The 16,909-nt window shown below is 46.0% G+C and overlaps 1 protein-coding gene across 4 annotated transcripts in view; it reads left to right on the top strand.

The window, feature by feature from the left end:
- RTN1 (reticulon 1) overlaps positions 1 to 15,386 on the top strand; it is a 136,986-nt gene extending 121,600 nt beyond the window's left edge. For 2 of the 4 annotated variants that reach the window (XM_081192190.1, XM_081192193.1), the window contains 5 exons: positions 1,937 to 2,075; positions 6,241 to 6,310; positions 8,573 to 8,619; positions 12,629 to 12,687; positions 14,046 to 15,386. In XM_081192190.1, coding sequence (XP_081048316.1) covers positions 1,937 to 2,075; positions 6,241 to 6,310; positions 8,573 to 8,619; positions 12,629 to 12,687; positions 14,046 to 14,088 — 358 coding nt within the window. In that variant the 3' untranslated portion in view covers positions 14,089 to 15,386. Of the gene's footprint in view, positions 1 to 1,936; positions 2,076 to 6,240; positions 6,311 to 8,572; positions 8,640 to 8,701; positions 8,785 to 12,628; positions 12,688 to 14,045 lie in introns of those variants that run through there. The other 2 variants (XM_081192191.1, XM_081192192.1) reach the window with 2 other exon arrangements.
- Positions 15,387 to 16,909: the final 1,523 nt, after the last annotated feature.

The following is a 16,909-nucleotide window of genomic DNA, read 5'->3' as shown; positions in this document are numbered from 1 at the left end:
TGACACACAGAACTCTGAACCTCTGAACTCACGAAGTAACACATTCCAGTTAGTAGGCCATTAATTATCACTCCCTTGAGAGAGCTTGACCAATCAGGGAGCTGTCTCCATGCCTCTGTTATCACCAGGCAGACTTACTCCTTCAGATTGCCTTCTGGCTGCCTGCCAAACCTTAATTGATTCTGTGTGAGTAGCTGCACGTATTCAGATTCACAACAACAACAACAAATTGCCACTGCGACTTCCCCACTCCCTGCTTGCTAAATCCAGGTGTCTGGACACCACCTGCCTGGTGGGAAGGAACACCTGAGGCCTGCCTCCTGGATCTGTGGGGCTGCTTGCCTTGTGTCATTTCATGAGCATGTGGTTCTTGGTGTATATGTTGTGCTTTGAGCATGCTAACAGAAAAGCAGGGCAGCAAAGCTGCTAAATGCATAGTAGCTCCTGCACAAGTTTGCAGACAACCAAGCAATGCAAGAACTGGACAGATTATCAAGGCTGTTACTCCCCATGGACCCAATTTCCACCTTCTTACCTGCACCTTTCCCCTCCCCTTAATGTCCGCTTCCTGTTCCTCAAGGCCAACTCTTGCGGAGGCAAGTGGGCAAGGTGCTTCTGTCGAGGAAGCAACAGTGGCTGGTCAGGATTCTCCAGATAGGGAAGGGCTGAGGGGTGGTGTTCAAATGAGGTAGTGTATCAGGGATCTGAGAGACACGAAAGAATCAGGAAATGCATCATTAGAGTTTATAGAAAGGCTGTGGGTAAAGATAAAGGTAAGGTAAAGGACCCCTGGATGGTTGAGTCCAGTCAAAGGCAACTATGGGGTTGCAGCGCTCACCTCGCTTTCAGGCTGAGGGAGCCGGCTTTTGTCCACAGACAGCTTTCCGGGTCATGTGGCCAGCAGGACTAAACCGCTTCTGCTGCAACAGGACACCGTGATGAGTGCCGGAATGCACGGAAACAGTGTTTGCCTTCCTGCTGCAACAGTAACTATCTACTTGCACTGGTGTGCTTTCGAACCACTAGGTTGGCAGAAACTGGGACAGAGCAATCGGAGCTCACCCCGTTGCGCGGATTCGAACCGCTGACATTCCAATCAGCAAACCCAAGAGGCTCAGTGGTTTAGACCACAGCGCCACCTGCTGTGGGTAGGTTCTGGCGGTTGGAGAACGCAAGACAATAGGCTTTTGGTCTGGAGGAACAGTGAGGCAGTGAATTGGGTCCAGTGGGAGATGGGGCATGGGGGTAACTTCAGGTTGTGGCAGATTTGCAGTTCTCAAAACAGTTTGCAAACCAAAACACAAGCTATCCTTTATAAATCATTATCCGAATTTTGCAATGCATTTCCCCAACCAGAAATGTATGTGAAAAATTCATGTATTAGGGGAAAGTCTGCATACAAATGTATATATATTAGAATGCATTTTCTGTTATTTTCACCATTAGGAAAAACTGCTTGCACAAACGTATTTAGTATGTTAATGTTATGTTTTGAAGTAGGGTAGTAATTTTTTCTTTCTTTTATTGTTTAATCTTTTTGTAAACCGCTTTGAAGGTTTTTTTTAATAAAAAAAACCCCATCAAGCGGTGTATAAATTTAATGAAATAAACAATAACTTTTTAAAACATGCATGTTAGGCAAAATTGTGTACCTTAGGAGAAAACCCCAATAAGATGTTGGAAAATTAATTAGGTGGGAATGTGGTTGAACTGAAGATTGGAAAAGTGAGAAACTGATATAAATTGAAATGGACAGAATTCTCCACCCCTAGGAGAAAGCCATATTATGGTCTGCATGTGCCCCGTATAGTCTGCATGTTTCTGTCTGCAGTCCAAAGATATGCAAGGAAAGGGGGGGGGGGAGAAGACCCCAGTGGGGGGACTGCTTGGCATTAACACTGGTGTTTTCATGATCTGAGTTACGCTTTTTCGACAGAAGCTACTTGGAAATGGAAATGTCGCTCTCCCAGGAACAGATTCAGAAATACACAGATTGCCTCCAGTCGTACGTGAACAGCACAGTCAAAGAACTCAGGCGGCTTTTCCTGGTCCAGGACCTGGTGGATTCCTTAAAAGTACGTGGACGGCAAAAACTAGAGGCTAGCCAAACTTGGGTACTCTTGGGTTTCCAGATCAGTGCCTTGGGAGGCTTTCAAAAGGGAGAGTCCTGCTATTACAAATGGGGTGGAGAGAGCAGCGCAGATTGCAGCTACAACAAAGGCGGCATTTTTCCATCTCCGCCAAGCTAAGCAGTTGGCTCCTTACCTCTCTCGCCCTGACCTAGGCACTGTGATCCACGCGACGGTCACCTCCAGACTGGATTATTGTAACTCACTCTACGTGGGGCTGCCCTTGAGACTGACCCAGAAACTCCAGCAGGTGCAGAATGCCGCGGCGAGACTCATTACGGGGTCCTCGCTGCGGGATCACATTCACCCAGTGCTATACCAGCTGCACTGGCTCCTGGTGGAATACAGGGTCAGGTTTAAGGTGCTGGTTTTAACCTTTAAAGCCCTATACGGCCTAGGACCCTCATACCTACAGAACTGCCTCTCCTCTTATGTCTCACGAAGGACCTTACGGTCTTCAAAGAAAAACATCCTGGAGGTCCCAGGCCACAGGGAGGTTAGGCTGGCCTCAACCAGAGCCAGGGCTTTTTCAGCTGTGGCTCCGATCTGGTGGAATGTTCTGTCACAAGAGACTAGGGCCCTGCAGGACTTGACATCTTTCCGCAGGGCCTGCAAGACAGAGCTGTTCCACCAGGCCTTTGGCCAAGGCACAGCCTGACCCCCTCCTTTGGTAATTCTTCACAGAACTCTAGCCCAATGGTTGCCATTGATTTGATTTGAACTGATTTTATAATGAATTGATTTTAGAATGCTGTACAGTGGTGCCTCGCAAGACGAAATTAATTCGTTCCGCAAGTCTCTTCGTCTTGCGAGTTTTTCGTCTTGAGATGCACGGTTTCCCATAGGAATGCATTGAAAATCAATTAATGCGTTCCTAGGGAAACCGCCTTCAGACCAGGTCCGGGGACAGTCTGTCCCCGGATCTCTTCTGAAGGCTGGGGGGGGGGATAAGGGCTTTTCTTCCCACCCCCAGCATTTTAAAATCGCCCCGGGACAGCGGAGGACTTCTCCGCTGTCCGGGGCGATTTAAAAGCTCCTGGGAAGGCAGGCAGGGGGGACAAAGACTTTTGCCCCCGCCAGCCTTCAGAAGGTGTTCCCGCCCCCCCGCCCCGCTTCGGAGCACCGTTCCGAAGCGGGGCAAGGTGTTCCCACCCCCCCGCCCCGCTTCGGAGCACCGTTCCGAAGCCGGGCGGTGGGGGAAGGTGTTCCCACCCCCCCGCCCCGCTTCGGAGCACCGTTCCGAAGCGGGGCGGTGGGGGAAGGTGTTCCCACCCTCCGCCCCGCTTCGGAGCAGCGTTCCGAAGCGGGGCGGTGGGGGAAGGTGTTCCCACCCCCCCGCCCCGCTTCGGAGCAGCGTTCCGAAGCGGGGCGGTGGGGGAAGGTGTTCCCGCCCCCCCGCAGCCCCTTGCTTCAGAAGAGGTCCGGGGGCAGCGGGGAAGAAGCGCTGCGCTTCGCGCTGCCCCCGGACCTCTTTTGAAGCAAGGGGCTGCGGGGAGATCGCTTCCCGCTGCCCCGGGACCTCTTTTGAAGCAAGGGGCGATGGGGAGAAGCGATCTCCCCGCAGCCCCTTGCTTCAAAAGAGGTCCGGGGGCAGCGGGAAGCGCTTCCCGCTGTCCCCGGACCTGGGGCTGCGGGGAGAAGATCGCTTCTCCCCGCCGCCCCTTGCTTCAAAAGAGAAGACCCGCTGTCCCCGGGGCAAGCTTCGTTTTGCGAAGCAAGCCCATAGGGAAATTCGTCTTGCGAGGCAACTCGAAAACGAAAAAACCTTTCGTTTTGCGAGTTTTTCGTCTCGCGAGGCGTTCGTCTTGCGGGGCACCACTGTATTTACTGTTGTTAGCCGCTCTGAGCCCAGCTTCAGCTGGGGAGGGTGGGATATAAATAAAATGTATCTATCTATCTATCTATCTATCTATCTATCTATCTATCTATCTATCATCTGTCTATCTATCTATCTATCTATCTATCTATCTATCTATCCATCCTTCTCTCATGACACCAGAACACAGGGTCACCCAATGAAGTGGATCGGTTCAGAGCAGGCAAAACAACTCCTTTGTGCAAGACATAATTCACATACGGAATTTACTGCTTCTGGGGTGGGAACCTCCTTGGCTACTGTGAGAACAAGATGCCGGACTAGATGGGCCCCCGGGTTGATCCAGCGGGCTCCTCTAGTGTAACGAAGCAAGCCAGGCCTCGCCATCTGGCCCCTGAGGCTGCTTTGGCCAAGCCAGATATCAGGGAATGGCTGGATGAGGAAGAGTGGTGGGTGGTGCCCACTCAAGTGCCCCCCCCCCAGGAGAGCACAGAAGAAGATGACTTAGATCCCGGATCCTGGTGGTGGGACACTGAAGAGCAGTCTAAAGAAGGGGCGAACTGGGAGGTGCGAGAAGCAGGGGGTTTGAGCGAACAAGGGGAAGGGGTCAGGAGAAGGAGGCCTTCCCAGGATGAGCACAGACTGAGAGAGATATAATAATAATAATAATAATAATAATAATAATAATAATAATAATAATAATAATAATAATTTATTTATACCCCGCCCATCTGGCTGGGTTTCCCCAGCCACTCTGGGCGGCTTCCAACACAATATTAAAATACAACAGTCTATTAAACATTAAAAGCTTCCCTAAACAGGGCTGCCTTCAGATGTCTTCTAAAAGTCTGGTAGCTGTTGTTCTCTTTGATATCTGGTGGGAGGGTGTTCCACAGGGCGGGTGCCACCACCGAGAAGGCCTTCTGCCTGGTTCCCTGTAACTTGACTTCTCGCAGGGAGGGAACCGCCAGAAGGCCCTCGGCGCTGGGCCTGAGTGTCTGGGTAGAACGATGGAGTCAGAGGGGTAGAGAGGAGTCAGAGGTTGCCCTTGCTACCCAGCAGCAGGACAGTCCCAAGTTCTGCTGGTTCTTTTCCCCCTCTGACATCTCACCCTGCATGTTGCTGAGCAACAGAGGGTGTCGTGGGGCTAAAACTCCCATCATCCCCAGCCAGCTTGGCCAGTCGTCAAGGTCCTGGGAGATGATGTGGAGACTCAGGGCTGAAGAACCCTGGTTTAGAGACCTGATCTAAGATAAATACACAGATTTTAATTCCGAAGGAGGAGGCCATTGTAGACTGTCTCCCTTCCCTTGTTCCTGCCCTAAGGGCTGGAATAGGCCTGTTCGCAGCGGAGTAGGGGGTGCTTTAAAAAACCCTGAGTGCATTGCACACATGTATTTTGGGAATGTGCCCATGTTAGCTAATTACTTATTGATTTCTTCCAAGGCAGTGTAGAATTAAAAGTAATCCATGGGAAAAGGGCCTCCGTAAATCGGTTAATTGAAACAAAGATCGTATAGATACAGCTGCATGCAGTCTGGGGTTTGGTTGGGGTTTTTTTAATGTTCTGAGGAAGATGGTGAGACACACATCCCAGTCAGGGATACGCAGATATAGAACTCGTAAAATAAGCATTCAAATTTGTAACAGCACTTTGGGGTTTTTGTTTTAGTCCCCAAAATAACCTAAATGTCAAAGAAACACAAACATAGAACATAGAAATCATACTCCTCATCTGCCTTTGGGATTTGATGTTTTCGCACACTGTTATGTATTGTTTAGTTGTGTTTATGCTTATGTTTATTAGGAATATTATTCATTTCTTATAATAAAAGGTGTGTTTTTTTAAAGACATGTTTTGCATTAAGAGAAAGCCCAGTTCTGTGCCAAGTGGAAACTCAGTTCTGCAGCCTGTACAAATAAATGATAGTCATATATTTGCTTATTTTGCACAATTCACTCTCAGTTGTATACTATAATATGACATTTTAGCCCAGATTTAGCTAAATAAATCTAGGGGGATAATGATCAGAAAACTGAAATAATAAAGCTAAGTTTTCCAGAGTTTTCTGTACCATACATTTAAAGCACATTAAGTGTGCATTTAAAGTACATCACTTCCTCCAAAGAAACCTGGGAACAGTAGTTTACTAAGGATGCTTGGAAACACAGCTATGCAAACTACAGTTCCCAGGATTCTTTGGGTAAGTTATGTGCTTTAAATGTCTGTTATCACTTTTCTGTTGTCAATATAGTGTGCTTGTGGGAGATGTAATTACTGTCTTTCCAATTTAGTTTGCAGTACTAATGTGGCTATTGACTTACGTTGGAGCCCTCTTCAATGGCCTAACTCTTCTGATAATGGGTAAGGTCAATCATTTATTTTAAGATATCTTTTTTGAAATTAGGCAGCAGCATCTCTTGGGACAAAACAGCTTCATCAACTCCATTGAAATATGTTCTCCTTACAGTGTCAATTGTTTCCTGCTAGCCTGGTTCGCACAGAATGCTAAGCCGTGGTTTGTTTTCATCCATTTCAAAAACAAACCAACCACGAGTTAACCATAAGTTCCCTCAAAGACGATCAAACAAACTACAGCTTGTTTCCCCAAAGCTTGTTTTGTTTTCAAGCTGCTCTGGCCTCATGTCTTTGTAGCTTGGGGGGGGGGGTAGCCAAGCCAAGCTGGGTTCACACATAATAGTTAAACCAAGGTTGGTAAGACAACAACAACCATGACTTCAAATTATGGTTTAGAATCATAGAGTTGGAAGAGACCACAAGGGCCATCGAGTCCAACCCCCTGCCAAGCAGGAAACACCATCAGAGCACTCCTGACATATGGTTGTCAAGCCTCTGCTTAAAGACCTCCAAAGTAGGAGACTCCACCACACTCCTTGGCAGCAAATTCCACTGTCAAACAGCTCTTACTGTCAGGAAGTTCTTCCTAATGTTTAGGTGGAATCTTCTTTCTTGTAGTTTGGATCCATTGCTCCGTGTCCGCTTCTCTGGAGCAGCAGAAAACAACCTTTCTCCCTCCTCTATGTGACATCCTTTTCTATATTTGAACGTGGCTATCATATCACCCCTTAACCTCCTCTTCTCCAGGCTAAACATGCCCAGCTCCCTTAGCCGTTCCTCATAAGGCATCGTTTCCAGGCCTTTGACCATTTTGGTTGCCCTCCTCTGGACACGTTCCAGTTTGTCAGTGTCCTTCTTGAATTGTGGTGCCCAGAACTGGACACAGTACTCCAGGTGAGGTCTGACCAGAGCAGAATACAGTGGCACTATTACTTCCCTTGATCTAGATGCTATACTCCTATTGATGCAGCCCAGAATTGCATTGGCTTTTTTAGCTGCCACGTCACACTGTTTAATTTGTAAACAAGCCAGAGTTTAGCCATTGGGCAGGATTTGCACATAATGCTAAGTCAAGCTTTACTAAAGCACACTTCAGTAAACCATGGATTAGTGTTATGCGTGAACCAGACCAATTATAACTTCTTGGCTGGTAGTCCCATAGAGACTTATTTAAGTTCTCATTCAGAAAACTACGCCACTGTGCTTGCACCATGCCAACCTCCCTGCTGCTTCGCCCCTCTTAATCCCAGTAAGCATCAGTGGCACGGCTGTTGGGAGGTCTGGTAAGTTCCGCCACTCCATCATGCCACCATGACTGGGCTATACAGATATATAGTCTGATCTGGTATAAGGAAGCTTCCAATGTTCCTTTTTTCCAGCTACTGAGATGAAGTATCTCAGTTATTGTAAGAACCAGCCCAGGGTGTCAACCCCGAGTGGCAGCTTGTGGAAAGTGACAGAACATGTGCCCTCTGGCTCACACCCATTTTGTCCCTTGCCTCTAGCATGCTCATGTACAAAACCCAACCAGTGTAACTGGGGTTCTAAATCAGGCGAGGAGCTTCAGTGTGTGAAGGAGGCTGCCTGCTTTAGACCTTCATTCTCCACAAGCTGGGAGGGTGATGGGTGTGGTGGAACTTAGCACTCTCATCTCTGTTCCTCCTGTTTGCAGGAGAAAGCAAACAGAAAGCAAATTGCCTGAATAAATTTGTTCTTGTTCTCTCTCTCTCTCTCTCTCTCTCTCTCTCTCTCTCTCTCTCTCTCTCTCTTCTTCAAAATAAAAAAATTCCTTCCTGTAGCACCTTAAAGACCAACTAAATTAGTTCTTGGTATAAGCTTTCGTGTGCATGCACACTTCTTCAGATACACACATGCACACGAAAGCTTTTACCAAGAACTAACTTAGTTGGTCTTTAAGGTGCTACAGGAAGGAATTTTTTTATTTTGACTATGGCAGACCAACACGGCTACCCATCTGTCTCTTTCTTCTTGCTCTTCACATTCCCCGAATTGAGATTTATTATTGACTTCTTCTGCCTCTTCATTCAATCGGGAGCACAATTCACAGTGAGCTCTAGGCACGAGAAAGACTTGCAGCTACAAAGATGACGAGCCTTCCTAAACTTTCGTTCCTATTTCAGGGTCTCCCTCAGAAATGTATCAGTGCTTGGAAAACTTCATTTAATACATATGTTATGCAAAAGAAGAAGGAAAAAAAGACTTATGAACTCTGGGAATGTAATGCTCTTTCTTTTTCCTTCTCTCTAGCTGTGGTCTCAATGTTTACTCTACCTGTCGTATACGACAAGTACCAGGTATGTAGAAGGCCCATTTTGCAGTTGTTTCCTTAATCCATAAAACCCAGTTAGGGAGGTTGACCTCCAAAAGAGGAATCAGGCAGTTGTTAAAGAAATGTTGAAAGGCAGTAGTCCTTTCCCCAACAGCCATGGGGTTCATGAACAGTTGAGATTGTGTAGTTTGCATAACAATTTCCCCTGCCAATACCTAACCGCCAATACCGAGGAAGTTGTGACGTTTGCTACGAGGTAGGCGAAAAAACTAAATGGCTGGAAGTGCGCCAAGTTGGAAAAATTCCTACCAGGCCCCTTGCGGCGACCAACCGGAGTCCATAGCAAGGTCAAAGCTAGCTAAGCCTAAAGGGTGGGTGGGATGGGAAAACCGGGCAGCTGGAACGGGGCAAAGAGGGCGGTCCCCGGGCGCACCGGCCTTAAATGGGCTAGGCCACGCCTCCCCAGCCCGCCGATTGGTGGGCCGGGTCGTAGGCATGCCCGGGGATTCCCTCTTTTTGCGGGGGCTAAGAGCCAGCGCCTGTGTGGGTGGGAGGGATGGGCCCGCAACCCCACCTCCTCTCCAGCTCGGAAGTGGCTTTGTGTAGTTTCTTGGAGACCTTTCAGCCACCATGAAGGAAGCTGCAGTGAGTATCTTTTTCAGAGAGCTGATGGTGTGATGAAACACATTAAGCAATATGCACATATCTATTATATCTGCTGACAAACAAGTTTTTCAGTTTCCTATTGTGTCTCAAACACCCATAAAAGTCATTTGATTAGAGACAATAAATGAATGGAACAATTTCCAGAGGGGTTGCCACAGGGCTGGATTAACCATTAAGCAAAATAAGCACATGCTTAGGGCATCAAGAAAAGGGACGCGGGTGGCGCTGTGGTCTAAACCAGAGTCTAAGGCTTGCTGATCGGAAGGTCAGCGGTTCGAATCCCTGCAACGGGGTGAGCTCCCATTGCTCAGTCCCAGCTCCTGCCCACCTAGCAGTTCAAAAGCACGTCAAAGTGCAAGTAGATAAATAGGTACCGCTCTGGCGGGAAGGTAAACGGCATTTCCGTGCCATGCTCTGGTTCGCCAGAAGCGGCTTAGTCATGCTGGCCACATGACCCAGAAGTTGTCTGCTGACAAAACACCGGCTCCCTCGGCCTATAGAGCAAGATGAGTGCCGCAACCCCAGAGTCGTCTGTGGGGTACCTTTACCTTTACCTTGACCTATTAGGGCATCAAAAGAAGGGGGGCACCACAGAAATTTTCCATTGCCAGATTTACCATGGATCAGCAAGTCCACTTTTCAGTTTACAAATTCTGAGACAAAATTGTGTCTATATTAATTAAAGCACGAAAGCGCAAGATTCAGCTGTAAGCTAGTAATTAACTTGTTCGTAGTATGGAATAAAGTAGAAGTACACGAAAATAAACATTATCTCCCATCTTACTGTAGGTTTCATTTCATTGCGAAGAATAAAAAGTTATTTTACAGCTTCTCATTGTTTATATTTTGAATTAGATCTATATCGGGACACCAAAACATGGATAGCTCAGTTGGTTAGAGCATGGTACTGATAACGCCAAGGTTGCAGGTTCGATCCCTGTTTCGGACAGCTGCGTATGGTTGGACTAGAAGATTCCCAAGAATGCCTTCCGACTCTACAATTCTATGATCCTATGGAAATCTTTTAAGTGCTTAGGGCAGGCATAGGCAAACTCGGCCCTCCAGATGTTTTGGGACTACAACTCCCATCATCCCTGACCACTGGTCCTGTTAGCTAGGGATGATGGGAGTTGTAGTCCCAAAACATCTGGAGGGCCGAGTTTGCCTATGCCTGGCTTAGGGCCTCTAAAGGTCTTGATCCAGCCCTGGGTTGCCATTTTAGGGTGCAATCCTAATCAACTCTGCTGGTGGATCTATATGCAGCAGGTCTGTGGCAGAAGGTTGAGGGCCTGAGCAGCCATCAGGCCCATTCTGTAGATCACTGAAGGTTTGATCAAAGAGAAACCATTTTTGATGGGGCAGTGTACATGTCAGGGGCCACCAAGTGAAAGCCGATTCAGTGAATCCTTCCACGTTGCGGCTATTCATGTGTGGAAGCTGTTTGCGTGCTGGAGCTCACTCTCAGGGTTCAGGTAGTTTTGTTCTCTCCCTCACATACAGTATTTTCCTTTTCCAGTACTTTGTGGTGGGCGGGTTGGAGAAAAGTTAAACTGCATGGTTTGCATGCTGGACATGAATAGCTCACCATGAAGCAACACCCACTCCGTGGAGTGATTCAGAAGGGTCGCCATATGGTGGTTGTCATTTGCAAATTGGCCTCAGACTAATGATTGTTGCATGCAGCTCTCTGAATCCATTGTGCAGATAGAGAGTAGATAGATACCGGTAGATAGATAGATAGATAGATAGATAGATAGATAGATAGATAGATAGATGATAGATAGATGATAGATAGATAGATAATTTCTCTTTACTTCTCAGTCTGTATTCTTTATTTTGAATACACGCTTGGCGCTTTTCTAGATCTTTTTCTTTTACAAAACAAAAAATCTGTTTTGCAAAGATAGGGAAGTGATGAGATGCGCTGGTGAGTAATGCATAGATAGTTTGGAGAAAGTGTTGGCTGCTAGCCATTTGGTGTGGGTTTCTTTTAAAAAAAGATTTTCTACTTATTATTTATTTATTTATTTATTTATTTATTTCTATTTATTTATTTATTTCTATTTATTTATTTATTTATTTATTATTTTTTGCATAATCTATAAAGGCCAAAGACATTTTGCTGTCTGAAGCGGAGCCCAAATGCCTCGCTCCCCAACCTTGGGAAAACAGTTTAACAAGTTTTGTTGCAGTATTCCAACACCAGATCCTTCCTTCTCTCTCCTGGCCCCACTGCATCCCCCCACCCTGAGAGCCACTTAGCACATTTGGCTCTGTTTTTCCTAATGCAATCTATAGGTCTCAGGGAGAAGTTATTCTTGGCAGTGGGGGAGTGTCCCCCCCACTGTTCCCCCCCTTTTTAAAACTAATTATTTTGTCCCCAATTGCACACAAATTATTACAAAATGGACTGTGGGCAAATGGGCAATGTTACTATAAAGTATGGAAGAAATTTCCACTTGGGGATTATGACCAAAGTGTTGAGATGTGTACAAGGAAATGGGGGCCATTTGCAGGCCCCCAGCTGGCTCCAGCCCACCGGCCGGTAGCCGGGCAATCTCTGGTCCTTGGAACAGCATCAAACAGTGACCCGCAGCTTTAGAACTCTTCAGAAGCTGGAGCACGCTCTAATCAGCAGAGTAATTAACTCTTCACAACAGAAGGGCAAAAAGAGGCGTATGTAAAGCATATCTACAAGCTGTTCATTCAGGACAAAGGAAAAACATGACTTCTCCCTTTCATGTCCAATCAAGCAGCATAAAGCAATACACAAAACGGAAGTTCCCAGCAAGCAGTGCTGGACTGAAAACAGGCTTGTGACACACAACAATCATGCCTGTTCCTTTTAAGGTGGAATGGAATATCTTAACACAAAGTGCGTGTTTGTTGAGAGCTGTAAGTTGCCCAGAGTGGCTGGGGAAACCCAGCCAGATGGGTGAGGTATAAATGAAATGATGCTGATTTAACTTCATCAGCTCTGGAGAACACCTCTGTCAAATGTATAAATTATTTTCTTAATCCCAGGATTCAAGCCCCACATTGGGGAAAAGAATCCTGCAATGCAGGGGGTTGGAAATAATAATAATAAGAATAATAATCATAATAATCATAATAATCATAATAATAATAATAATAATAATAATAATAATAATAATAATACTTTATTTGTACCCCGCTCATCTGGCTGGCCTTCCCCAGCCACTCTGGGCGGCTTCCAACAAAGATTAAAAATACATTAAAATGTCACACACTAAAAACTTCCCTGAACAGGGCTTCCTGATGATCCCCAGGGTCCCTTCCAACTCTTCTGTGATTCTTCCATGTTGATGCCTCACTGATTTCTCTCCCCCATCCTCCTCTCTTTTCAGGCACAGATTGACCAATACTTGGGGCTTGTGAGGACCCACATAAATACCGTCGTGGCAAAGTGAGTCTCCTAACGCAATGTTTTCCTAGAGGGTCAAATTACTGACAACTATACAGTAGGGATGGTTGAGGGCAGAAGGGTCAAACCTTCCCTTGGGGGTGTCCACAAACAGCCTGCAGCTCGCCTCTCCAATTGTATTCCTCACAGTTATATATTTTTCAGGTTGCAGAATCTTACAAAGGATTAATCTTGCCTGATCCTCTCCCGTTCTATTGTTAGGGAAGATTCTCATATTGCAAGAGACCGCCTTCTTCCCCACAGACCTTATGGAGGTTTCAGATCAGCAGAGAGAGCCCTATTGTGCCCTTGGACATTTTGGGAGAGGCAGCCAGGGAGATGGGATTTGCTAGGCCAGCCCCTAAGTTGTGGATTTCCCACCCTGCCGTGGTCTGTCTGGCACCTTCATTGTACAGCTTTTGGACTATTCTGAAGACATATCTCTTTACCCTGGCCTTTGACACCTCTCACACAAACACAAACTCCAATTCTTCTGGTGTAAATTGTTTTAACTGATTTTAATATTGCCTTTCTTTATGTTGTTGTAACCTGCCCTGGGACCTTACGATGAAGGTCAGGGTAAGAAATCGAAATAATATTAACTAAACCAATTTATTTATATCAGCTATGGGGGGAAAAAGCGTTCCTCCCCTCTAAGATTCTGCATTGCAAATCCTACACTGAGCCTCCTTCCCTGCCTATCAAGGCAGCTTTTTTGAAATGGGCCTGTCAGGATTTTTAAAAGGCAGAATCAGACTCCTCTTCATGTGATTAATGTGAATTCCAGTCCTGGCCAAACACACTTGCTTAGCTTTTTCATGCCCTGATCTGGTCTCTCCAAACCTCTGTGGAGCTTTTCACTGGGCGTGCGGGGAGGGGCTTTCAGAGATTTAATCAGGCAAACCACTGTCCTATTTTTGGCACCTGGTAATAGTGTTTTTGTTTAAGCAAGACTACCCAAGTATGCAATGTTGACATGCACATTTCTGTGCGTAGGGGGAGAGAGAGCGGGGCGGGATATTTTAACTGCTGGTTTTATTTGTATTTAAATATTTTCAGTCAACTTCTCTTTAACTTCTGACTTTTATTAATCATTTTAAAGCACCTTTGATGTTTTATGCAAACCACTGAGAGGTTCTTGCAATTAATCGGTGTACAAATTAGGTTAAATAGAAAAGAAGATACAAAAAGAGACTGCCTCTTTTTCATGCAGTGAGCGCAGCCTAGCTGAAAATGTTTCTAAGTGAAAGGAGCTGTACCATATGAGCGCTGCCTAGCAGAGAAAATGAAACACGCTGTGGAGCGGCTTGCCTGAATCAGTGTTTAATTCTCTCTTTTTAATCTCCCCTTTTCATCTCTAGGATCCAAGCAAAAATCCCAGGCGCAAAGAGGAAGGCTGAGTAGAAACAGCAGCAAGAATTCCTCACCTACAGGCGTGAATGATGAAGGAGTCTGGGATGAAAACAGCTCTGTTCTTACTTTTTACTTATAATTTATTGTTCGTCTCTCTCTCTTTCTCTCTCTCTCTGGGTGAAGGCAGACATAAAATAGAAAGATTGCATACAGAGTGTCCCTCAGCTGCAGTGCGAGTGAATTGAACACTGGTTCAGCTGGCTGGCTGTCTCTCCTCCCCCAGCCCTGTGGCTTCAGGTTGGCTGTCCAGCTTTTTCTTTTTAAAAATAAAAACGAGAACTTCACTTGAATTTTCAGGCACTTTTGGGTTGTTGTTGTTTTTTAAGTGCAGAAGTACTCCAGGGATGGGGAGGGATGAGTGTCTGGGTGACGTCATAGGGAGCCAGCCAATCGGCACTGTCCACAGCCAACTCCCGCTTCAGAATTGCAGAACTCTTTTCCACCCAGAGCTCGACCCTGGAAAGGAAAGGGACGTTTGGACTGAACGCAGCTGATGTGCCCGTCGGAGGGCTCTAAACATGGTACATCTGCCTTCACCCCTCTCTCTCTTTCAAACACCATGATCTCAGAGATGTGAAACAACGAAGCAGCTGTTTTTTTTCTCCTCTCCTGCTGTTTCTGTTCTCTCTTAGACTATTTGCAATCACGTGTGTCAAGCACTAAAGTATAGTAAAGAGAAAAAGTGTTCTAAGTGTGGTTCTTGTGTTGCTTCTCAAGTGCATGATGGTGAGAGCCTAAAAATACTATTGAACTTTCTATTTTTTATTTCCTAGTGCTTCTCTTACTACTACTACTTCTTCTTCTTCTTCCTCCTCCTCCTATTGGCATTGCTTCGATAACTTTTAATGTTACATGTCGCTAGGGCTTTCCTGCTTAGTGCACTGATGCGGTTTTGCTTCTATGTCCACTGGGTTTGCTGGTTGAGTTTATCTTTACTAACTTATCTAGAATCGTAGACAGACGTCCTTAAGTGTTGTTGTGTTTTTTCCAGCACAAGTAATGAAAAACGAAAGAGAAACCGGTAATGATATGGTATAAGCCGTTTTGTATAACTCTCTAAAAGGGAAAAAAAAGAATCAAGCAAAACCAACCCACCCAGTACTTTTTTTTTGTTCTTAAGGGATCAACAGGCTGATCAACATGTATGGGAATTGAAGACTACCGGCTTGTAACATGTATCACAGATTTGTATGACGTTCTCTGTAGGACTTAATTATGGACTCTGAATATTTGCACTTATGTACTTGATACCGAATGCAGAAATAAATGTTACTAAATGTTAAAAAAAAGAGGTCCTCTTTGCCACTTTAATCACAGCTATCATCCTGTTTCATACTGCGTACAGTTTTATACTGCGTATGTAGCAAAAGGTACTCATAATAATAATATGACTCTGCAGCATTGCCTTCCATTTCACATCACTGCTGCTGACACTGCTTAGGTTCTCTCTGAGAAATGGCTCTTCAATAGCCTCAGCAGGCTGTAAGTTCATCTTGGCAGCACTGGAACTGGATAATATCTATCAGAAAAATCAGCTTTCTGTTGTATAACAACAACAACAATTTATTATTTGTACCCCGCCCATCTGGCTGGGTTTCCCCAGCCACTCTGGGCGGCTTCCATAGAAACCAAAAATACACTAAAATATCACACATTAAAAACTTCCCTGAACAGGGCTGCCTGAAGATGTCTTCTGAATGTCAGGTAGTTGTTTATCTCTTTGACATCTGATGGGAGGGTGTTCCACAGGGCGGGTGCCACTACCGAGAAGGCCCTCTGCCTGGTTCCCTGTAGCTTTGATTCTCGCAATAAGGGAACCGCCAGAAGGCCCTCGGCGCTGGACCTCAGTGTCCGGGCAGAACGATGGGGGTGGAGACGCTCCCTCAGGTAAACTGGGCCGAGGCTGTTTAGGGCTTTCAAGGTCAGCACCAACACTTTGAATTGTGCTCGGAAACGTACTGGGAGCCAATGTAGGTCTTTCAAGACCAGTGTTATGTGGTCTCGGCGGCCGCCCCCAGTCACCAGTCTTGCTGCCGCATTCTGGATTAGTTGTAGTTTCCGAGTCACCTTCAAAGGTAGCCCCACGTAGAGCGCATTGCAGTAGTCCAAGCGGGAGATAACTATAGGAAGCAGTGGTAGGGAAACTATAAATAGTGCCAACAGCTACCATAAATAGTGGCCTCGTTTGCATGAATTGTTAAACTATGGTTTAGTGCTCCACAGATGAGCCTCTATGAGCTTGAGTGAAGCCTCTGCCTCATGTGCTCCATTTCTCCCCCTCCTATGTGGTCAAGACACAGACATCTACCAAGTTCAATTCTGCTTTTCAAATAATCTCAGCATGAAGTAGAACCAGGGATCCTGGTTTAAAACAAGCAGTAGTTAGATAAACCATGGTTTGCAGTTGACTTGTTTAACAACTGACCACTGTTACACCTGACTAATACATAACACTGTGCCAAGATTAGTTAAAATCAAACTAAACTCAGCTGAAGTCCTGCGCACAAGGAGAAGGCAATGCAGAAGCTGAGGGCTTGCTCACTTTTGCGGCACTAAACCATGGTTTAGTGTTATGTGCAAAGGCAGTCCGTGAGAGTACTCAAGGCAGAATCAGTGCAGGCTCCCAGAGTCCTAGGAACTCATTATGCTTTTGCTTCTAATCCCCAAGACAGCCTGTTTCAAAACGATCTTGGACTCCAGGATCGTACCTGCAGTCCCTACCTTTAAATTGCCTGGAAACATTGTACATTCTGCATGGCTTAATATAGCCAAATAGTTCTGGAGGGTTTTTTGGCTGCAGTGAAGTGGCAAC

Source organism: Podarcis bocagei (assembly GCF_964188305.1).
Source record: "Podarcis bocagei genome assembly, chromosome: 1".
In the NCBI taxonomy this organism is placed as follows: domain Eukaryota; kingdom Metazoa; phylum Chordata; class Lepidosauria; order Squamata; family Lacertidae; genus Podarcis; species Podarcis bocagei.
The sequence above is the reverse complement of the archived record's forward strand: the minus strand, read 5'-3'. Positions and strand labels throughout refer to the sequence as shown.